Here is a 23688-nt window from a genome sequence, read left to right as displayed (position 1 = left end):
TATAATTATTGTTTTAGAATTATTAACTAAAGTAAATTGGGAAAATTGTTTTTTTGCCAGATGCATTTTGTTGAAGTTATTTTCTTTTTGTATTTCAGACATAAACAAGGATTATCGAGCCAGAGGCAAAGAGACAGCTTGTTGAAGGACACCATCTTCATGACATTACTGGTCACTGGATAACCGTTTTAGCAGTCTTTATGACAGCTAAGATTCAGTTCGCCGAAAAAAAAGACTTAGTGTCAGTATCTATGACTGATAGAAGTCCAAGGGACCAATATATAAAACTGAGTTTATTAAACATATCAGCCTCTAAGAAAACTTAACATCCATGTAAAGAAGGCAAACACTTTCATTTTCTAATCCAATCTCCAAAAGTTGCTTATTTTCTAAGTTGGAGCAACTTTTGCAATAAGTAAAATACCTAATGTCAGCTCATATAAATTTGTTCTTTCAATCTCTTCTTACTCATTGTTATTTAAATCTAAAATAATTGACATCAGTAACTTTTAATTATAGTTTTTCTTTCTCAAATCAAAATCTCAAAATATCATACCAAGTTTGACTCAAGCACTTACATGTTTTAAATCATCAAAACATTTTATTCTATTATCAGGAACACTTACTTTTAAGCAGCAAATTTTGAAAAGCATTATCTTGCTTTAAAACTTGTAGCTTATTAAGTATTTAGTTTAAGAATTACCAGAGCACAGATTTTATTCTATAAATCTCAACTAAAATATATTTATTGTGTGTTATTAATGGCATATGTACTCTACAAGTTCTTTTTCATGACTTCAAAATTGATATTTTATATACTTTTATTAAACATCAATTCCAGACTTGTGAAAAAGAACTTGTATATTTAGATTCTATTCCTATAAAGTTTAATGTTAAAATTCTACTTATTACAGCATATAATATATAACTTATTGTTAAAGTTTAAGGATGTTAAAAAAGCGCGTTACAACTAAAAAGTGAAGACCTAATGATAAACATATATTTACTGATAAGATATTTATGAATGTTATTATTATAGTATATAAGAATGTTTTAAGAGTTAATATAAATATAAGTTTTCTCTTCTCTAAATTGTATTTTTCTAATCATAATCTAAAAATCAACAATACATAATTCGCTTTCTTGGTGAATTAATATAGTGAGTACCTAACAGAACATAGGTAATGACAATGACATATATCAAACGTGATTTCAAAATCAAAAAATCTTTTTAAAGTTGAAAAAAAATTTGAGAGTTTCAAACAACAAGTTAAAAGTAGCATGTGTCAAAAGCCTTTAGAAGTCAGAAACTTATTTTCTTGTGTCAAAAGCTTTTTAGAAGAAATGAAATTAGTTTTTTTTTATATTAATATCTAGAAAATTCCTTTAAAAGTTGGGGGATAAATATAGAGGTATATCTATGGCCATAGGTAGAATTTAGCAATTGTAAGAGCCATAAGAAAATATGTGTTTTAAACAGTTAGATAATAATACACTATACAAAATGGTTATAAAACCTAAAGAAAATAATATATATTAAATATTATGTCAAATAAAGTCGTTCTACAAAGTTTACAAAATTACGAAATAGAGATTAAGGTGCTTTACCATTGTAGCAGAAAAAAAGTAATTTAAATACTTAATAAATATTTTTTCAAATTCTTAAAAATGTTTTAGTATCATTAATTTACACGACAGTTCAAGCTAGTAATAGCACAAAGATACCAAGAAATAATATTTGGCAACTAGTATCCCTATTGAATAAGTTTAGGGTTTTTATTAATGTTTACTGTTATTTTTGGCTAATATTTTAAATGGAGGTTTTAAGAGAATCTAAAGATTTGTAAGGTTTACAATAATCCATTATAACGCTGACCTAAGCACTTTTACTGAAGCCATATCAATTCTTTTTTTTTCTTTTGACAATACCAAGGACAATTAATTCCAATACTCGAAACAAATATCCAAACTTTTAAAAGAGAAAATTTTCTAAAGATTGATTTCCATCCTTTAGTTGAGTAAGAGGGAGGGGACATTGTACTGCAAATTATAGTTGAATTCAAATTTTCATAAACACAAACAATTGTTGGCCTCCAAACTTTGGGTTCTCTTATTAAAGTTTTATTGGTTAGTTCAAACAAGCAGTGTGAAAAAAAATTTCAAAAAATTATCTACAGAAAGGGCAATTTTTAAAATGCTATGATTCATCTCAATTATCATTATCACTCAAGGTCCTAGCAAAGTTTCATTCTTCAACTGGAAGGTTTTATATCTTGTGTAGGTAGGCTGAGTACCTCAAATTGGTCATTTTAGTAGGGAAACTTCTCATGAATGAGTATGTTCCTTCATACTCAGGGAAAATGTGATATTATTGGTTATTGTAATAATTGCTCCAGGTGTTCTTTCAAATCTGAGGAAACTATACATGAATGTTTAGCTTACAAAACACCGCATTCTACGAGGTCTCCATGTGATAAATGACCCCTCCCCCTCCTCTGACGAATCTGTGATATTTGTCCTTCAATAATATTTAATACAGCATTAGTATTCAGGAATAAGGTTTAATATTACATTAGATCTAAATATATCGTTCAGTATTATATAATCAAAATCAACCATCAGTTTAACAAGGATAAAATCAGGCAGACAAACGGACATTCATATTTAGAGTAACAGCTCCATTTACTATTCAATATATACCATCTAGAAGTCTAACAAAAATTCTAGAAAAATCTATCCAAAAATCATTTGAGTAGGATAATAATATAATATGAAATATTGTATTTAAAGCAATAAATCGACATGTTTAAGTTTCTGATGATGATTATAGAGATGCGACTGCGAAAATCATCATGCCTAGTTTGATAAGATAGGACGTTGCTTAACTTAACTATTAGAGCTAACCGTTGCGGACGAACTAAATTAAAGGAAAGCTTTGCTTATGAAATAATCAAATAAATACTTTAATATATACATTAACATTTTATTTCTGATACAACGAACCTATTAAAAATAACAAAAAAATTGGCTGAGTATTTAACAGATAAGAAGAGGTATTTTAAACTATGACAAAAGCTAATAATTGTGCTAATTTGTAACATTGGAATGCAACGAATTCTAAAATATAATGCATTGTTAAGCTCATTTGTGCAAATTTTGCATATTAATAAAAAATTAGTATTTTATGGCAAATAATATTTTTGTTTGAAAAAATAAAAACCTAATAGAAAAATAAAGTTTTAAAATGGAATGTTTTAAAATAAGGACTTTTACACAGGAAATCAAAGGGCAAGATCAGCAAAAATAATTCACAGGTTAAGGCTTCACAAATAATCCTTTGTATATGTGTTTTATCAGATTTTTTACTCTGTTTTAGTTTCTTTGTTGAGTATCTTCTTTCTAAAATGTAAAAAGATTGTTATGATAAATCTTAATAGAAATCATACGTGTAAATTTCAACAAAATATCTTCCGTTTTCCCATTTTATTTACACACCAAGCGTGGTCTATAAGACAAAGCTTCCCTCACTTCGAGTGTCAGTCTGTGTGTATGTAATGAAATATCTCTGTTAAACACTGTTACACTTTACAGATAACTTCAAAATTGATGAACTTTTCAGTGTTAATTTATTCAGCCATTTTTTACTCAGTAGTGTAAGTGTATTTTGATTTGGGCAAGTTAAGAGTGGGAGGAATGTAGCGTGTAGGGGATGTGTCAGGATAGAAAATATTCAGGGTTATGGTGAAGAGTTTGGAATTATTGCTACATCTTTTATTCCCTGGACAAGAAATATTCGTTCATTGCAAAAATCAGTGATTAAATATAATTCATAATAGTTATTTCTCGCATCGTATTATAAACGGCTTTCCGCGGATATAGATTGTACAATTATAAGATTAAAACTAGTTTTTTTAGCCCCGAGGTGCCGAAGGCACCGGCTAAAAAAATGGTTTTAATCTTATGATTGTACATTTTTATATTCGTAGAAAGCTGGATATAATACGATGCTAGACATAGTTTTTTCGTATGGATGAGAACCGGTTCCTATCAACCGGATTCGAATGAGTACGAGAAAATATTTCATTTACATTTCTTATGCATTGTTTTGATTTTATTAATCATCTTTGTGTTTTATGACCGTATTCGGTCTAGTTTTATTAAAAAGCGATGTGTAGTATTAGTTCAACAAGTGTCCAACCAGTGCATGGTGCATGACCGACAAATGCATCAATGTCTCAACTTTTAGAGTATTAATCATGATAAAAAATAACCTTTGAGCAAACATGTGCAAGTACATGGGTGGGAAGAGTGGAATATAGAGAGCACAGATGACGGCTATGATGGCTGGATAGTAGAAGGTGGCGTTCCATGCGTTGGGCATAGCTACACTTAAAACACCTTAACATATATTTTTTTTCATAATACTTTTATAGACTTTCCAACACGGCTCCGAATTCGATTCTTTCCACTAGATTAAAACCGAATATTCGTATTGAAAACACATGTTTCATAGAAATTGGCCACGGAAAAGAAAATAAAAATTACAAGATTACTAAAGTGAACAATTTAGAAGCAAAAAGTTTTTATTGTTCTTTGATTTTATAGTCCTTGGGTACTTATGTACAATAACAAATTTTAATCTGGTGCAATTGAGGGTAAAATGTTCCTGGTATCGATTATCATAAGTTAAAAATCTAAAAATCTTCAAGGTTTGCTTTCAACCAAAATCTACTAAACGTACTTATTATGTCAACACATCGTTGAGAAGGCAAACAAATAATCTGGAATAGCAAAGATCCAATCATGCACATATAATGGAGCTCCTGGCTAAAGTATACACGCGTAAAATAAGACTTTGTTCGAGCTTTTATGTGCACTAAAAGTTAATTGCTTATTGAGCATTCATATGAGAAACTTTCATGGAAAATAAAACGGAAAATATTTTTAACCTGAGTCCTTGGCCTCCCAAAAACCAGCAAACGAACACAATAATTCTCCTAAGATTAATCAAAGTTTTTTTTACCTACAGAAAGTATTTTTTTGTTTCTCTTGAAGTCTATAACAAATGTCGTCAAATTTTTACAGCTACATAGAAAAGTTTACCTATAGAAAATAACAATAGTATTTTCCTAATGTAATTTCACAAATATTACAAAACAAAATCGAAACATACAAAACACAAAGATTCAAATAAAAGACAAATATACTAAATTTATGCAAAACATATTGTAATTTATACATATCTAACACATTAAACATGTATCTTTGACACTCATAAACATTTGAAAAGGGTAGATTAATTTATTAGGAGGAAATAGGACTATGAACCCTCTTTTATTATCCTAAAATTACATTCAATGTCTAAAAATATGTATACAAAATCATGATTTGTGTGATAAAAATTAAGATTTATTTTGAATGATAAAAAATCGTCGAAATCATTAAAAACTTTGTACCTGAAACTCCGACTGGATATGCCACAATGAAGAATGTGTATCTGAGCCAGGTCAGGAAATAGGGAGGACTTGCCACCAACTGGATTGCATACATTGAGTATCTAAAATTAAGTTTTATCCAGGAACAAGGTATACAAAAGAAGCGAAATAAATCTAAAATAATATTTTGAGGGCAATTGGAAAGATCATCATTATCATGGTGCTGTGCCCCTCAAAATCACGAAACTTTTACAAATATTTTTTTCTTCTGAATTTATACAGTTGTTGGTTACTTTTGAGTTTAGTCATATTTTTCTAGCGCACAGATACCTTATTATTAAGGTGGCACACAGAGACTATACACCACAAATAGCAAAATTCAAATCTTCTTCATACTAACAAATAAAACACTGTAATGACTTTTTTTCATATGCCTAGTACCTACTTAGTTCGCTTGTTTTTAATGCACTACTTGTAGACCTAATTGTGTATTAAAAGATAATTAAGTTACCTAATCATCTCAGTAATAGTCCATGCAAATAGAAGACAGAAAAGGCCAAGAGAAGAACGAGTGGTGGGTAGCAGGTACAGAATTCCCCAAGTAATAAACAGTCTAAACAATAATTACATTACATATAATGAAGATACAAAACTAATCCGGGAAAGAATAGGTAATAAGTTGTCATTTGGAAATATGATTACAGATACTACTGTTTAAAGTTTAATTTTGGATCATATTGCTTTTAAGACCATTGTATAACATGATATGCTAGATATTTCTTTAAAGATATAAAAATAAACATATAATTGATACGTTGTAGAAAAAGAAAAACATATTTGACTAAGGTTCTATACCTAGATAGTTTTCATTATAAATATAAGTTACATTATTCTATTTGCTGTACTATTAGATTTACAAAATTTAAGATAATACAAAAAGAGATAACAAAATTCTTAGTTGTCTAGGCAAGTAAAAAATATTTTAAACTACATTACTATATTAATACCTATTTAACTTATATGTAGGAATGGCAACATGAATATTTCAGTACCCCAAAAAGATATAATGCTACAACATGACATCCTTAACTTTGTGTCTAATCAATTCAGGAATAGTCTTTTAATTCTAACTTTTTGTTACAAACATTAGCACTGTTCATGTAAAGTTGAAACATTTCTAAATTAACATTTAGAGCTATTAGTTACAAGGTACAAATCGAGCCAAAATGTAGAAAAGCTTCCCATAAACTAACAATTTTAAATACTACATAACATACTGGCTTTTGTTTGCAAAGATTTCATTGAGTATTTTACCTTGACTGAACTTGCTGAAAAGTAATCTGAACATTTGACCTTACAAGTCCCAGAGCTGCATGCAAGATCTAAAGTCAAGTACTGTAAATTAAGCTTTAAGAGACGAAAAACAATGAAAATAATTATCATGAATACGAAAATATTAATTAGAGGGGGATTTTAAATTATATACTAATATTAATTGTATTGTATGAGAAGGGAAGTTTCAGACATTACATTTCTGATCGCGACAGTCAAGAATGACTTGTAGAATATCATAAATATTCAAAATCTAAATACCTCTAAAGCAGCACCAGTTTGAAAAATTTGTAGGATAAGACTGACATCGTCGTACAATTGTACAGCACTGTTGTGACCATGAGACAAGCTCTCGCATATCTTGAAAGATGTTTAATGTTAAATATGAAATCTTAATTTCTGCCTTATAATTTACATATTATGAGTTGAAACACCTATCTTCATGTGCATAATACGAGGAGTGTTTGTTTATATGCTAAGACATTAGTCTCTGACTTTATAATAATCGAAGTGTATTGGCAAAGATTTACTGCACTGCACTGTAAGGAATATGGCGGTTTCCCAAATTCCCAACCACATATTACATATAATTATGGACCACTGGAAAATCGAACTTTATGATGCTTTTTTAGGTTTAGTAAAACTTTAAGAGCTCCGCAAGGTCTAAGAAAATGACTTTAAAACTATTCATAGAAATAGGTGGTTGAGATATATTATAGTTGCGTTTAAATATTCGCGTAAAAATTAATTTGTTTATACCTTGACTAACAAATATGACCAACCCAGAAATTGCAGAGCATTGTAGGTGAACAAATATGCAACCCTAGCTGACATTTTGATTCTATAAAATTCAATAGGTAAATATATATTTCTAAAGAATTTATTTAAAGCCGGTAAATGTGAAGGATAAATGTCTATAAAGTTCTATAATTAACACAAAATAAAAAGTAGACTTTAAAACCTAATTTAGATAAACAACACTATAAAAATTCTACTATTCACTGTCTATTTGTAAAATTTTGAATAATCATTATCTGACATTTAAAAAAATACTCTTAAAAAATCGTGGTCACATTTTACATTCAAGACACTTAAAAACTGAATTCTTTAAAAAGTAAAATAGTTATATTTAAAACTAAAATTCATCAAATACCATGCGCTTTGCTTAATAATCATTTTACTGTAAGAACATGTACTTTAAATTGAAATATTTGAAGCTGCCTGCCTCAAAGTGCAATCCTAGCAGAATGAAATGTCTTATCTTTTGTTATTGTTTACTTTGGACTATTTCTGCTTACTTAAAATTTCCCAGGTCTAATTGGCCTACATTTTCTATAAAACGAGTTTTTATTTTTTAGATGTTGTAAGGTGGATCTGATCAATACCTTTATTATCTGATCATATCTACAATAAAATAGGCTGATTTAGACAAAAAAGACTCTAACGTAACCCAAATTTGTTTGAAATTAGAAAAATAAAATTGCAGTCCCTATTTGACGAGATTTTTTTCTTTTAGTAATCAGATAGAAATCCAACTACTTTTTCATATTGATTACTGATGAACAGTGGAATCTAAATATAATTGTTTCAAGTGTTATTATATACTAAATCTTATGTGAGGTCAATGAAAAAATGGACAGTGAAGTTTTGGAATATTATGACGGAATACGACATTCTATATGGAATGCCGCGTATCGCGCTACAAGTGAGAGGGGGGAAAGGAGAAGGGGCGAAAAAAGCGTCTGCCTTAATTGGAAATGGAATAGATGGGGGCTTGACTTGACAGTTCGACAGACACACACACGCCCGCTCAATGACCAGAAATCAGACGCAAAAATGCATTTTGCGTCACATACGTGAGTCTGGGAAAAGTTCGAGACCCAAAAAGTGATTCTTTGTGTGTCATATGATTCGACGATAACGTTTTCTTCAATTGACATATTTATGAACCCATTAAAATTTACGTTTCATATTGTTTTATTTCAGAATTTAAATTGTTTTTAATGTAAATAATTGAATATGCCAGTGAAAGTAACTCAAAGCCAAATATCTCCTTTGCCTCCAATTAAATCAAAACAGGTATATTTATTTGTATACTTCTGTAATTAGATAAAAAAAAAAACGTGGCTTTTATTAATCCTAAGTAAGTAAGTATGTAGCATTAGACTAGCATTGATTTTTATTCATTTCTGGTATCTGTAATACCTCTTATCTTAATATATGTTTACATTAAGCAGTATTATTGAGTTATGTAGGTAGTTCAAGGAATTCAGATATTTTGTTATTATATTCTCTTTGAGATGTATTCTTGATTCCATGAAAAATGTCCTCATTTAAGATATATTGGAAGTACGTACGTATCGAATAGAATTGGAATTTGAAGAAATCATTGATAATTTACTAGCGACTCTGCGCTCTTAGCATCTGTGTGCTTGTATTTCGATGGATGGGAGAGAAAACCTTTTAAAATAGCCGAAAACTATCCAGACTTGAATTTATAAATTTAAATAGCCTTATTCCCTGCCTGGACATTAGTCAGCTTCCTTATGGAGAATCAAATCAGTTTGGAGTTCAGACATAACCTAAACTACAAAAAATCACCTACTTTATATAATAGGATTTGTTGAGAAACCATAATAACCTTTTCTTTACTTTTTTTAGCCCGGAGTAACCACAAGTCTTCTCTACAATGGCTCAAGATTTATTGGACATCAGAAATCCAAAGGAAGCCAGTATGATGTTGAAGTAGTGCTACAGGTATTGTTATTATTTATTATTACCAACCATACGAATATATTAATGAGGCTTTCAAACAGTGGCGTGCACTATTCGCCAGAGGGGTGTGAAGCCTTGTAGTTGTGGGAGTAAAGAAAGTCCTTCCTAATTTCAATTTTTAACATGGTTGTTAAAAAATATATACCTATGCATATAACACAAGTTGTAATGTTAGAAATACTAGTATGTAAATATCGCTATATGATTTCTACTTGGCCCTCCGTTTCTTTCAAACATCATAGAACAATTAAATTACCAACATTTTTGTAAATTTATTATTTTAAAAGAGAAAAAAGTTCAGTTTATTGATTTTTTTCGATGGTTAAATGGAGAAAAGGGGACTGTTTTTTCTCCCTTTTTTATTTACCTTATGTTTCTTCCTCATTTGATTTTCAATTTTCCCTTTTTTTCAGCATGTGGACGAGGAAAATGCGTACATGTGCGGATACCTGAAAATAAAAAACCTGACGGACGAATACCCTGAGATGGTGACATTTTTCGATGGGGAGATTATCAGTGAAAAACACCCCTTTCTAACACGCAAATGGGATGCAGATGAAGATGTGGACAAAAGGCATTGGGTAAGTTTGATTGTATTGTTGTAGTCAAGGACATATTTGGCTACAAGTAGGACAGCAACAACAAGCTTCAAATATTTTTGAACCAAGTTATAAATTAAACATGAAATGTGAATTCAATGGATATTCAAAACACATGGTAAATAGGTATCTTTTTACAGATCAATTTAAACCGAAACAAACAAAAGAGATAAGAAAATTATCATTCATTAATTTTAATTACTGCTATAGGGGGTAGGCTCTAATAGAGCAATTTAATAGTTCATGTACTTAAAGTATTTTTTAAAATTTTATTAAGAGTAAAGTAGTTGATATATTAAAAACACACAATAAATGCTAAGTAAAAATATAAGTTTTAGATTATCTATGTATTGTAAGTTGCTGCATCACAGGAGTATATTTCATCAAATACTGAAAATACTTTTTGATAATAGAGATTTTAAATGTTTTTTCTCATGCAGAACTTCTATCAAATCCTCTTCATGGAACTATCCTATAATGCACAATTTATTTGAAGTTCAAAGAACAAAAATCTATTTTTAAACATGTACTGATTTATACAATTGTTATTGTTGTTATGAATATAAATTAAACTTGTTTGTGTCTGAATTATAGATTGTTACTAGGGGTGGGGCTCTAAGCAATAAATTATTATTGTTGCATAGTTAAATTATGCGTATTTGTCAAGAATTATTGAAAAAATGAGGTTAAAAAATGAAGTAGCAATTGTCAAGTGTTCAGTAGCATAGTTACTCTATTACCCACTAGGTACTTACGTTAATGCTATTAATTAACTTAGAAACTTTATTAAGTGCATTAGCGGTTGCGCCCTTAGCATATACATAGAAGCTTTAAATTCAAAGGAGCAGTGAAAAATAGCTTAAAACCATTCCAGGACTTTTAAATATGAAAAATAAATAGCCATAAACCATCACGGTACCTATGTGAAGCTACCTTAGAATAGATAATTAGTTTGGTTGCTTTTGAGATCTTAAGCTTCATACAAAAACCCTATATAATGCGATAAAAAGTCATAAAGAAAAAATAGGATTAAAATTAATTTGAAGGGTTCCAGGACAAACGCAGGAGTGTTGAAATATTAATTTAATTAAGTATTTCTATACAGATTAGGTTAGGCTAAGATATGAATGTCCAAATAAGCCCCCAGCAGGGGTTAGGCATTAAAAAACCTAAAAGAAGATCTAAAATAGGTTAGGTTAGGTTAAGTGTCCACTCCTGCGTTTGTCCACTTCTGTGTTTGGGACTCCTGCTTTTGTAATAGGGCCATTTGAAGGTGTTAGTGGTAAAGCATACAGTGTACCTAGATATTTATTCAGTTTAGCCTCGTTAAGTTTTTTTTTAACTGTGATTGTTAGATCTTAAAAACAATCATGTTTTTTTAATTTTATGTAATTTTAATCTTTTACAAAAAAAAATAACTAACATTTTGTAACTATTTTAGAGTAAGTTTCTACCGTTCTGCCAATACAATAAAAATTTCAACTCTGATAGTTTTGATTACAAAGAATTACGGGTAAGTCATTTCTTATTTTCACAAATATGCCTTTTCATAACTTAAATACCCAGAGAATTCTTAAAATATTTAACTGGTCAAAAACGAAACTTTTCATTTCTCTTTCTGTTTTTCTTTTGTCTATTTTTTTAAATTTTCATCTATTTGAAATGGAACCTTGTTTGTCCGCAGTTCTATGTTTTTTACACTTATTAAAGTAAAAAAAATATTCTAAGAGAATCATTCGGATCTTGCTTTACACTTTTGACCATAACTCCATATATGATAATATAAAACTTACCCGGACCTATGATTAGCTTCTTAAAGAGTATGACGGTCAAGTTGTTGCTTAGATTTATAGCAAGAGTACACAGTACACACAGACACTCAAAGACATCCAAATTATTTGATATACTTATAGGAAAGAGACCATGTATTTATGAGGTGGAAAGAACATTTCTTAGTTCCAGATCACACGATAAAGGTAAAGTATGATAACTGCTATATTGCAAGGGAATGTCCGTAAGGTTGGCAATCTTGCTAGACTGAGTATTTATTTAAAGAAGTCTAGAATGAATGCAACTTTATGCGTCTGATTAATGCTCGAGGCATATCCACTACTCTTGTCACATATCTTACATATTACAGTATTAGGGACTTTTTTAATTGTCTTTAGGATATTGCATGTTTTGGGTAAAAAATTGAATCTACCACGGGTGCGCTATAGATTAAAGTATAAAATAATATTTTTTTTGCAGATAATGAAGATAGGAAATAAATTTGAATAGAAGATGTTAATGAGATGTTCATTTTCAGGACATAAACGGTGCAAGTTTTGCGGGTTTTTACTATATCTGTTTCCAGAAATCAACCTCAACTGTTGAAGGATATTATTATCATAGAAATTCTGAATGGTAAGTAACAATTGATTAGGTATTTATACAAATTGGGAATGTGATAGGAAAAATACAAAGTTCTTTTAGAAACATCCTAGAAAGCTAAAAATTAAAACACAGCTTCATATACCTACTTGAAAAAGAAAATTTATATTATTTAAACTAATCTGGCTCATGAACTTCATGATTACGCGGCGCCGGCCAAACGTCATACAGTAACCAACCCCTTGATACTATGACCTTTATCTGGAAGTCCTATCTGTGCATATTGATTTAGATAAAAACAAATAAATATGTATAACTTTCTTATATACCCACCTAATTAATTTTGGAAATAGATGCACTTGATGTTTTTTGATTTAACTTAACCATTTTATATTTTGTAGGTATCAGAGCCTAAACCTACGGCATGTTCCAGAAAGAACCGTACAAGTTTATCAATTTAGATAAACAAAAATAATTAAAGCAACCATTATATACCTTGAAAACATGTCTTCTAAACAGTACACTGCTATATTGAATTGGTAGTAGGAATACATTTACAATTTAAGTTAGTATCTTTTTGTAGCATTTGCCTAATTAAAGTTCAAGATTGAACAAAATGTTTAGGTATTCCATCTTATTCTTACAGCCTATTTGCCCTCAGCCCCTAATAGTTGCAGGACTGTTTCGTCAAAAGCTTATAAATCTGTCAAATGGTACATTTATATCTGACCATAATTGTAAAATTTTTAATTCCTTCTTTTAGTTTAATGTAACAGTGTACCTACACATTTTTAATTTTTCATATTTTACTACATAATTATAATATATATTATATATTTATAATTTATTGTAACAAGCCCTGTTTCTTATTAAATATTTCATTTAGAATTCTCTATTGACATTATGTACATTTTTTGTTATGTTAACAAATTTTTGCTGGTGAGAAATAGCTGTAATTTTTATTTAAATTCACCAACAGAACTTTTGTTTCTTTTCAATTATGAAACCTGAGCAACCTGACAACAACAGTCATATTTAAAACTCGTTGCCTCCAACAAAACTGGATATCATTAATACCTAAAATCATTTCAGTTGTAAACTATTTATTTGTACAGTTAAATTAAAAAACAATCCTATTTTTTAATTTCTCTAAAAACCAATGACATTCAAATGTAAAAAGAATCATGGTCTTTTTTTTTAAATTGAGTAAAAAAGTGTAAATCTATGACAACTTATTTTTTTCTGATTTAAAATTATTTTCTTTCTTTTTTTATTTGTATATTTATGAAATGTTCCATATATCCTATTATATATTTTCCTAACAAGGACTTTCTCTAGGTTAGTTTTTGCTTTGGGGGGGGGGGGGGGGGGGAGGTACTGATGAGATACTTTTTTAACCAATCTTAAAATTCAAAGGAACTAAACCAAAAACAAGTTACATAACTGAAATTTGGTAAGGTAGGAGCTTATAAGTACAAAATGAAACTGTTAAGAAACTGCGGCTGAACCACCGTTCGACTCCCGCCGAAAACTGCAGTTTTCCAAATATGTGACATGTTTGAAATAGTGTGAAGTAAAAATATGATCAAAATTTTATGGGAAAAAAATTTGTTTCAAATGAGTAAAAATTTCTTCTTTGGCAACATGAAGCATTCGTGCTATATGAAAGCAATTGTCATACTAATTTTAGTGCTGTAATTTTTTTTTTAGGCTGAGTTTCTTTTGTGTTTTAGGTGTGGTTACACAAAGTGTCTCGTCCAACCCCCCCCCCCCCCCCCCTTGAAATCGTTATAATTGAAGAGTATATGTTACTTAATTGTTTTCAACATTAAAGAGCAAACAAAACTAACTCGTAGAACGTCCTCAAAAATCCTTTCTTGTATATTTGTAATTTGTATCATGAGTCTTGAAATGTCAGAATTGTAGTTGTTCCTTATAGTTGTAATATTTCTTATTTATTTCAATTAATGGGGTAGTTCCATAGGAAGTATTTTATGGAACAACCCTTTTCAGCAAACTGGCGTGTAACTACAAAATAAACAACTTTAGGAAACAATAAAAGTAGATTAAACTTATTACATCACGTTAATGAATACGTGTAAAACAATTCAATACGCCGCCGCTTTGTTTTGGTAGGTATGTTATGGTTAGTCAAATTATCTATTATAAAATGAACTGTTTACATTATTTGAAATTTTATAATTATAAGTTACCATCCCTTAAGAAAACATATGCCGTATATCCCAAAAGTTTGCTTTTGAGTCTAAGCTTTTATGATCTATTGTCTCATCAAGTACTTATCAAAGTATAGATTAAGTTAGAAACAAGTATTTGCCATTTAGAATACTTCAAAGTATTTTCCAATCAATTTGTAATTTACTGATAAAATTTGCATTTGCATTGCACTCATTCATGCAAATTTTGTGCCAATAACTCAATAAATTGTTTTTTGTTTATCTATTTCTTTGTGTACTTATTTGTTTACTTAAATTAGATCAAGTCGGTTACATGAAGGAAGGTTACAGGCTGCCACAGCTAAACGGTAGACCTATAAATCTAAGTTAGCAGACCAATAGATCTGGTATTATAAGACAATTAAAAATCTGCATTTACCAAGACTCAAATAACACGTATTTTGAGTACGCTTTATATAGCTGTGAATTATTTGATTCTTAATTTTGATAATCTATTGGTTAGATTCTAGCCAAATTTATTATGTATGACTAGCTGTCTTTAAATTTCTTTCTAGGTAATACCTTTCTTCGTAAATCCGAACTGATCCTGTAAATACGCAAATCAATACCAAAAGATACTTATAATTTACACTTAGGTTGCGCATTTTGTTAATCTATAAATCATTTAATTTATTTACAGTTCGTATTGTGTATAAACTTATCAAATCTAAACTGGCTTTTCAAGGGTCATAAACATTTAAACCATATTGCTTAAAAGCTTCTGTTGGAAATTGAGGCTGACAAATTACATCTGTTGTTTAACAATTCATTTTATCCTCATATTTTACAAATACCAGTGAGGGAGGTGACATTGAACTGTAGATTATACGGGTATCCAAAGTTGTATTACCACGTTATCTTATTCGACGGCTTAAAAATTTTGGATACTTTTGTTAAATTTTGATTGGTTACCCTAGTGTCGTTTACTTTTCAAGCAATAATTCTAACATAATTATGGGGGAATTTGGTTTACATCATTGGGGATGTCATGTATCTGAATTTATCATCCAATGTCATATCCCTGAAGATCCCTGATAAACACACAATAATATAGTTAGATAATTTGAGCAATCATTTTTTAATAATCTACCAAAATTCCATGTTATTAATGTTAACCATTTCAATTACCTAGCCTAGGAAATTTTGTACAATTTTTATATCTTTGGAAATAACCTATTATTTGTATCAAAATTGTAATGATTTTTTTATTTTTGGATAAAATTTAGTTTTTGTTTTTTAATTGTAAATATAATTTAAAAGTATGTTTCTCCTGAAAGTTTAATAATTTGAATTAAAGTACAATATAATATTTAGCATCCAAACAGGCGAATTCTAATGAATGAAAAATAAAATTTTGATTTTTTTCAGTCTTTGCAAAAATATGTACCTATCATATTTTGAAATCAACTGTGGTTATAAAAAGGATAATATAAAATATTGATAATCTGAAAAGACTAATTTATATGTAAACTTTAAGGAGAAATATACTTAAATTAACTAAACCCAATTTTGAAATATAAACTTGCATAATATTTGTGCAGTGGAATGTTACCTGATTATTTTAACTTTATAAAAATTTGCCAGGTTATGCGGACAGTTTGAAATACATGGTTAACCAGATATATATTTATTCAAAGTCAGGCAGCTTTTCTATAATTAGGTTTTAGTATTGTAAGCTGTGACTATATGCTAAAAACAAAGCCTATCATGTACAGTATGAAGCAACTTTCAATTATCAAGTTTAAACTAACCTTCTTGTTTGATTAACACTTTAAAATAGCTCCCCCCCCCCCCCCCAAATAATTTTGATAAATTGAAGACCATTAGTATTTAGGACATCACATACCACCAGGGCCGGAAAATAGCATAAACCCATTACTAAACGTCTGAACACACATTCTCGGATATATTGTTTAATATTGGCGGACAATAATATAATTGGTATTGTATTTTTTGTACTTGTTGCTTTGATTACTTATTATTTTTTCAGATGTAATTGTGAAATGGATGAAAGGTTTGTTCAAGATCCAAATAATTTTTTTTTTCTAGATTGAATTACGATATATTTATCTGGAAATGATATTTTATAATTAGTTATTATTTATGATATTTTGATATAGGTATTGATATTTTAATTTCCTTTAAAAGTGCAAAAAAATAAAGGACTTAATTTCTTTAATTCATGATTATCAAACACATACAACTTCCTAATATTATACAACCAATGTTACTAATAAATCATTGAACCAAAAATAATGATGATTTAGGATATAGAATAACTGTAAATTGTCTATTTTTAAAAGCGAAGCTTTTTATTAATTAAAGATATATTATATGATTCTACTCTTCAGGGAAAATACCTACTGGTCTGTGTTGGTTTTAGGCTATTTTCTTGGGGGTAGGAACACCCACAACCCCAAAAAAAAAACAAAAAGACCCCCCTCCCTTTTATTTTTTTTAAAATTACCTCTTGGGGCAAAGGCTAGGGGCGAATCCGCTGGTTATCTATAATACAAAGTAGAACGATGTCTGTCTGTCCCTTAAGATATCGGTAACCACTGAACCGATCGGATTCTACTCTTCAGGGTATCTACCTATTGGTCCTGTGGTGGTATTAAGCTATTTTCTTGTGGGGTGGGACACCCCCAACCCCCCTAAAAACCAAAAAATCCCCCCCCCCATTTTTTTTTTTTTTTGAAGGAGATTTCCATGGTCCTTTACGATTTTCGCTATAATTTTTTTATCATTTCTTGGGGCAAAGCCCCTAGAGGCTAGGGGCGAATCCGCTAGTTAATTACATAAAGCAGTGCCTAAGAATTTTAGTCTTAAGCTAAAGATTTTGCGGTCCAATTAAAGCACAGATAATTGCATTGGACAAGCTAAATTTATTTTAAAATTTGAAGGAATGCCAATATAACCATGACACCTTAAATCGGTTTTACTGAAAAAAGTTGATTGTCCTTTATTTTATGTTTGTAAAAACAAGGTGTTGAATGACTCCTCCAAAGTAGTTGCATAGTACAGGTTAAAATCAAAACAGTACAGTGTACGTCGATTTACTTCCAAGTTTTATTTTTGGACCTTTTCAACTGCCGATCATTTTTAATGTAACAAAATTACAATACTTAAACATTTGTGACCCCATCGTTGTGCCTACAGATCTTATTTATGTAATAGCTTTGCATTAAAAAATATGGTGGTATTTATATCCACCATAGATTCCATGTTTCCGTTTAGATTACAACAATCAGTGTTTGCTGTAGCTAGTGGTAATTCAAAAAACAATTTATTTCTAATTTACATCAGGAGTTTAATAAACAAGAATTATCATATTCACAAGTAGCATAGCAATAACAATTTAAAACATTTAGATTAACATTAGAACTATGCATTGTTGTAATGTACAGCTAATATTTTCTATCTTAGTTTTCTTTGTAGTACCACCTTATAATGTATAAAATACGTGTATACGTGCAGCTGGCAGTTAAAAATATTCAGAAAATTTTTTTTAATATTTTGAAGATAACTTGCGGCTGCGCCCCTAGCAATTATGGATTGTAATTCAAATGGTTAGCTAAGTCAGGGAAGGACAGCTAAAAATAGCCTTAAACTATCCTAAGACCAATTGTATAAAAAATACTACGAGACCTATTTGAAGCTTCCATAAAATGGCAAACATAATCGTTTTATATAGTAGTTATGGAAATCTTTGGCTAAAGACAAAAAAACCTTAGGTACTGCTTTATATAATAGGAAATTATAGAAAACATCAAATTTAATTTTATTCACCATACTGATAATTTAATCTTAACCTTTTGGATTTCTCTCCAATTTTTACAAGAATTTCCAGTTGCAGGCATTAATTTATCCAAGAATAAATTGTTTTTTCGTGTTCAATAAGATGTCCAATCTTACATAGCTATTCATTTTATCTTTTAATTTTTTCATGTAACGTTTTCAAGAATATTTCTCCCGTTCCCTGGTTGCATGAACCACACGATAAGGTTGACTTGACACATCCTATACTCTAGCCACCTTCTCTCTATAGTGGTCAATTTATAAACATTTCCTTTTTTACAAAGATTTTTTGCCAAACTAAATTCAGGATAAATATACCTAGTTGAATCAATAAAAAGGATTGTTTTCATGATTAATCCGACATAAATCAGAATTAAAAATTTTTCTTCTGGATGGCAGGTTTGAGGCATTTTATTATGTCTTTGTACCTAGTTATTATTGTTTTTTGTTTACAAATATGGGGGAAAGAGTTCTAGGAACACTTAAAAACATAACAGAAAACATTGTTAATTTGGGGTTTATAAAATCCGTTTATGGATCAAAGCTATACATGCATCTTTAGATCTCAAGAATGGTTGAATGGTTCTAGATGTATAATTCTGTGCATACGAGTATTTGGACAACCCCTTAAACTCAAATTGATGAGGGTTAGGATTTAGTGGGTTGTAATACACAGGTAACAAGAGGGGTGTTTTATTGTTAGGGAGGTGTATATAGTGTATAAACCCCCTACATAATCAACAAATCAATTTATTGGCAAATTCATTCCACACCTCCCTTATAAATTCAAGCTAAGGGTGTGACTTTTTTCAACTTGAAAACCCCCTTAAATTTAAGGGATTGTTACTTTTTAACTGGACACCCCCTTGGCTTTATTAGGGGGGTGTAGACCCTTGTCATGGTGGGTATATAAAGTGAGCACCCGGGGGGGTTGTATCAATCTTCCCTAAATTTGTCAGGAGGGTGCACATTTGATATACCCATCTTCTTTACGCTTTGGAATGTAACCAAAGGGATTTGTAAATTTGAAAAGAAAACAAATTGAAAATTAACTAAATGTTAAAATCAGTTTTTTATGCCGGTTAAATCTAGACAATTTTTAATGCTTCAGTGAAATCAAATTCTAAATATTCTTTGTTTTAATTTTATGAATTTTGTAGACAAATGTACTATGAAAGATTATCATATTGCTGAATAGAGGCGCCTAAAGGTTAAAAAGTACCTATTAATCATGATTTCTTTTTGAAACTTTGAAATGTATATTTAGTACCGTGCAATACCACCTTATCAAGAAAAGCATAGTCTAGGGTCCTTATTCAATTTTAGTTCATGTCTATGGTTGTTTCATAATGTAATTGGACAGAAAGTTACAGTCTTTACAACCCTCTTATTTCCTTGTGATTATACTAAGATATATTCTTAGGAACTTGCTTCTTTCTGTCTGTTATTATGGGATTCGGGAAACTTCTTTCTGTAGAAATTGTTACATCCAGGGACCCGCGGAGGGTTATTGACAGGGGGAATTATTTACCTACTTTACAAGAGGGAGAGGGAGGGAGGCTGTTTAGCAATAACATTAGGGTAAGGGATGATGGCGAGTTTTGAAAAAGGGTATGGGTATGGGGTGAGTTTCATAAAAGTGTATGGAGTGTAAGGAAGGGAATGGGGGGGAAGTACAGATTTAACTAAGAACAAGGATGTCCATTTATAGTAGAAGTAGGGGAAGGCAATTTAAATGGATGGAGGGTAAGGGTGGAGGGAAGATTATGTATATATGAAAAAAAAAGTCGGATGGGGGGTTTGTAGGAAGATTCAGAAAATAGGGTAAGCATTTGTAAAGTGGTGTGATGACGATTTGTCTAAAATTTTATTGTGAAATTTAGCCAAAAATTCAAAAAATTTCAGGTTTCCATCCATACACTTATGGTATTTCGACCGACTGTCCCTCAATGAACGTTAGGACTTAAAGTTTTAACGCCTCTCCACTCTAGGCCCTGTTTGGTTTTCAGGTAAAAATTTTAGTTGCAGCGTATAATATGTTTGAAAGGCTGTATTTTTGTATATACACTTCTTAAATTGAAATACTATTTTCTAGCTAAATATATTATACTTATTGCTGAGCTATTTATAGACTTTTTTTCAAACTAGGTTAATTTTCTATAAAGAATAGCGCATTTTAGTAGTACTGTGTGATAGACAATTGGAGTATATTCCTAAAAAAGGGGGAGAAGGGGGGGGGGGGTATAATTTTCCTTTAGTTAGTTTAGTAGAGAGAGAAGCATAGACAGCTGATTTCCCGAGACCAACCAAACATTAAGGGGATATATAATACACATATATACATGTAATACAATATACACACACTCTTATACTTTATAAATATTTATATATAGGTATACCTACTTACAATCCAACATTTTTATATCTTATTTACTTTTTATATATTTTTTTCAGACAAGTTAGGAATTATGTGTTAAAAGTTATTTAAAAAATAATGGTTAAAAATAACAAGTTATTTGAAAGTAGTGATAAGTAGGTAAACAACAAAGAAAAAAGTAAATTTATAAAAAAAAGTTAAAATAATTTAGATAATGGTGATAATGTGAAGATTCCCCAAATTTGCCCAATGTGGTAAAAATGATGTGATGAGCCTTTATAGGCTCTGTACTTGATTACAGTACACACACGATGTTAGCTAATATTGTACGGCTAGTGAGCCTTGTGCTTTCCCTACTTCTTTGTACGGATGGAGGTAACACATTTTTTTCTTACTTTTCAAGGATTTAGGATTTTTAAAGTATATTTTTCCGGATGTAAAATATAATTAACTCTTTTTATAATAATGTTTATTCTTGGTGTGATTCTAAGGTTATGTCCCTCACTCAAGATTTAAAACGCCTAAATATTCTGATTTTAACACATTTAAACCTACAGTAGAAATATATTTAATACAGTCTCTACACAGCCAACAGTCTCTTTATGCTCAAAATTCTAGGTACAGAGTGACACTAAAAAATAGCAGCAAAGTAGCTCTATAATATGAGAATATTAGTACTATAATACCTATTCTCTTTAATTCTAAACTTTTTGGTGATATGAAAGGCACTTAAAGGAAGCCTGCAAGAAATACCACGCTTTAACTGCTGAAAGACTGCCACAAGTAGACCAAATACCCCAAATTTGAAGCCTTCAGCTTCTATAACAAAAAAGTTCTAGGCATTTTAAAATGACATTTTATGTACAATGAAAATTTTGAAAGAATTGCAATGCTCATGTTGAAAACTTTGAAATTAAACTACGTGGCCTAGAAACAAAATTATAAGCTTATTTTTGTCATAAATTTAGGTTTCCAGTAACTAATTATATTTTTACAATAAAAATACCCATTTTTATAGTCAAAATCATTAAAAAAAATTAAGTTTTACTTGCGTTGTACCGAATGTACTGTAGCCAATCAGAAGGCTGAATCAGCTTAACAACCAATCACAACTAAGCTTGTATTAGTTTACCCCTTTGTTTCCGCTATGATTTTCGTTTAAAAATGCAATTTAAATCGATTTTTTTTCATAAATTTTTAACTATGAAATGTGGTGTTTTTATTGTAAAAATGTAATCAGTTACAGGCAATCTAAGTTTCTGACAAAGATAAGGTTACAATTTTATGTCTTGGCAACGTAATTTAATATTGTTTTTTCTTTTATGAGCATTGGAAATCTTTCAAAAATTCCATTGTACATAAAATGCTATTTTGAAATGCCTAGAACTTTTTTGTAATTGAAGCTGAAGGCTTTAAATTTGGGGTATTGGGTCTTCTTGTGGCAGTCTTTCAGCAGTTAAAGCGTGTTATTTCTTGCAGGCGTCCTTTAACATTAATTTCTCCTTGCTCAAGATGCAAAGAATGCATAATGATGTTTTTAATATTGTGTGTATATAATCTTTGTTTCTCTCTCTGTGTGTGTGTGCTATGAATTATTACTCTGCTACTGACCTACTTCTTCATATTCTTATCCTTGTAGTACGAAACATAAAAATTTCCGTAGCTACACTACACATTCATTATGTTATGTTCGTCGGTTTGATCTTTTACGTTATCTTAATAAACATTTTTACCTTTTCATACATAGATATCTAATAATTTTCTATTAATTACAATAACTAGGGTCAAGCGGGGCATTAACCGGTAAGGGGCATTACCGGTAATTTTTTACCCACCTTAAGAAAATGACATTTTTCTCCATGTTCTAATCGACTGACAGAAAAAAACATAAAAGCAAATTTGTTCCTAATTTGTTCCAAAATTTTTTTCACCTATGTGTATAAAGATCGACCTACACAAAAATTGGTAAGACCAAGAACTGATCCGTAAAAACCTTTTGAACTAAGAATTGCCCGCTCTTTCCAAATCCGTTGAGAGCTTAAATGTAGAGTCAATATTTTTTTCAAAAATGACCAAAGTTCGCGCGGGGTATTTTTCGGTAACGTCGAAAAAAAAATTCAAATTCGATTTTTAAGATCAATTTTCAAGTTTTCTTTTGTAAAATCTAAAATTCAATATGGGCTTTTTAAGAATTAGGCCAAAAAGTGAATAGAACAGGTTTTTTTTATATAAAAAATTTAAATTTTATTTTTTAAGAAAATTTTTGTGGAAAAAAAATCGAAATTTCTCGTCTTTAAAAAAAAATGATTTTTGACATAGAAGGAATAGTCCGATCTTTATGAAAATTTTTGTGGATAATCCCTATAACCCATACTAATTATGATTATTTATGTTTGACTGGCCGTTTGGCCGTTTTTCATCGATTTTTTTTAGGTTGAAAAGACGTTACCCACAATGCCCCACCGTGGGGCATTTATCAGTAATTTCTTTGAGTCCAATTATGACAAACTTCTAAAAGTCCTAGGATAACGTCCTATTAGGACCTGATAGTCCTTTCCTTAAGTTTTCTAATGGTTTTGGTCCCATTTAAAAATATTAATATTTACCCCATTTTTTTTTCAAAAAACCAAAAAAATTACCGGTAATGCCCCGCCTCACCCTATTTTTATGCTTGCAATAAATTTTTTTTTGTAAAATGTACAATAATGAACGGTTGGCTTTTATCGGTCTAAATGGAACTGTTATCTTTATTGGCTGCCGAGAAA

At 30.1% G+C, this 23688-nt stretch overlaps 4 protein-coding genes across 52 annotated transcripts in view; 3 read left to right on the top strand and 1 right to left on the bottom strand.

Annotated features, from left to right (window-relative positions):
• The window catches only part of LOC145329527 (polyamine-transporting ATPase 13A3-like), a 43648-nt gene extending 43499 nt beyond the window's left edge, over window positions 1–149 (top strand). For all 7 annotated transcript variants that reach the window (XR_013882953.1, XM_080173750.1, XM_080173749.1 and 4 more), the window contains one exon: window positions 99–149. Coding sequence is in view for 6 of the 7 variants with exons in the window: in XM_080173750.1 (XP_080029876.1) it covers window positions 99–145 (47 nt within the window). In the remaining variant the exon portion in view is untranslated. The remainder of the gene's footprint in view (window positions 1–98) is intronic.
• A 2821-nt stretch (window positions 150–2970) lies between these two features.
• Window positions 2971–7634, bottom strand: Hacd1 (3-hydroxyacyl-CoA dehydratase 1). The gene is made up of 8 exons (XM_080173745.1): window positions 7527–7634; window positions 7029–7127; window positions 6750–6817; window positions 5947–6048; window positions 5457–5557; window positions 4950–4997; window positions 4272–4398; window positions 2971–3399 (listed from the first exon to the last, which is right to left on the bottom strand). Exons 1-8 carry the CDS (start codon window positions 7599–7601, stop codon window positions 3363–3365), a joined length of 657 nt encoding a protein of 218 aa, XP_080029871.1. The 5' UTR covers window positions 7602–7634; the 3' UTR covers window positions 2971–3362.
• A 958-nt stretch (window positions 7635–8592) lies between these two features.
• LOC145329532 (glucose-induced degradation protein 4 homolog) lies at window positions 8593–16368 on the top strand. 43 transcript variants are annotated; one of them, XM_080173797.1, is made up of 11 exons: window positions 8593–8846; window positions 9429–9524; window positions 9956–10123; window positions 11583–11654; window positions 12055–12117; window positions 12450–12547; window positions 12916–13053; window positions 13278–13852; window positions 14315–14427; window positions 14564–14646; window positions 15881–16368. In XM_080173797.1, the coding sequence occupies exons 1-7, from the start codon at window positions 8787–8789 to the stop codon at window positions 12977–12979; spliced, it is 621 nt and encodes a 206-aa protein (XP_080029923.1). In that variant the 5' UTR covers window positions 8593–8786; the 3' UTR covers window positions 12980–13053; window positions 13278–13852; window positions 14315–14427; window positions 14564–14646; window positions 15881–16368. The 43 variants fall into 43 exon arrangements, with proteins under 43 accessions (XP_080029923.1, XP_080029924.1, XP_080029921.1 ...); XM_080173798.1 differs by having other exon boundaries at window positions 14315–14436; window positions 14580–14650; XM_080173795.1 differs by having other exon boundaries at window positions 14315–14452; window positions 14577–14650.
• Window positions 16369–20811: 4443 nt separating this feature from the next.
• The window catches only part of kuz (zinc-dependent metalloprotease kuz), a 52301-nt gene continuing 49424 nt past the window's right edge, over window positions 20812–23688 (top strand). The window contains exon 1 of the mRNA XM_080173752.1: window positions 20812–21298. Within this exon, the coding sequence (XP_080029878.1) occupies window positions 21235–21298 (64 nt within the window). The 5' untranslated portion in view covers window positions 20812–21234. The remainder of the gene's footprint in view (window positions 21299–23688) is intronic.

The sequence above is a fragment of the Acartia tonsa genome, chromosome 10 (genome assembly GCF_053477335.1).
Source record: "Acartia tonsa isolate MP-2025a chromosome 10, ASM5347733v1, whole genome shotgun sequence".
In the NCBI taxonomy this organism is placed as follows: domain Eukaryota; kingdom Metazoa; phylum Arthropoda; class Copepoda; order Calanoida; family Acartiidae; genus Acartia; species Acartia tonsa.
Note: the sequence above shows the minus strand (reverse complement) of the source record. Positions and strands in the feature narration are given on the sequence as shown.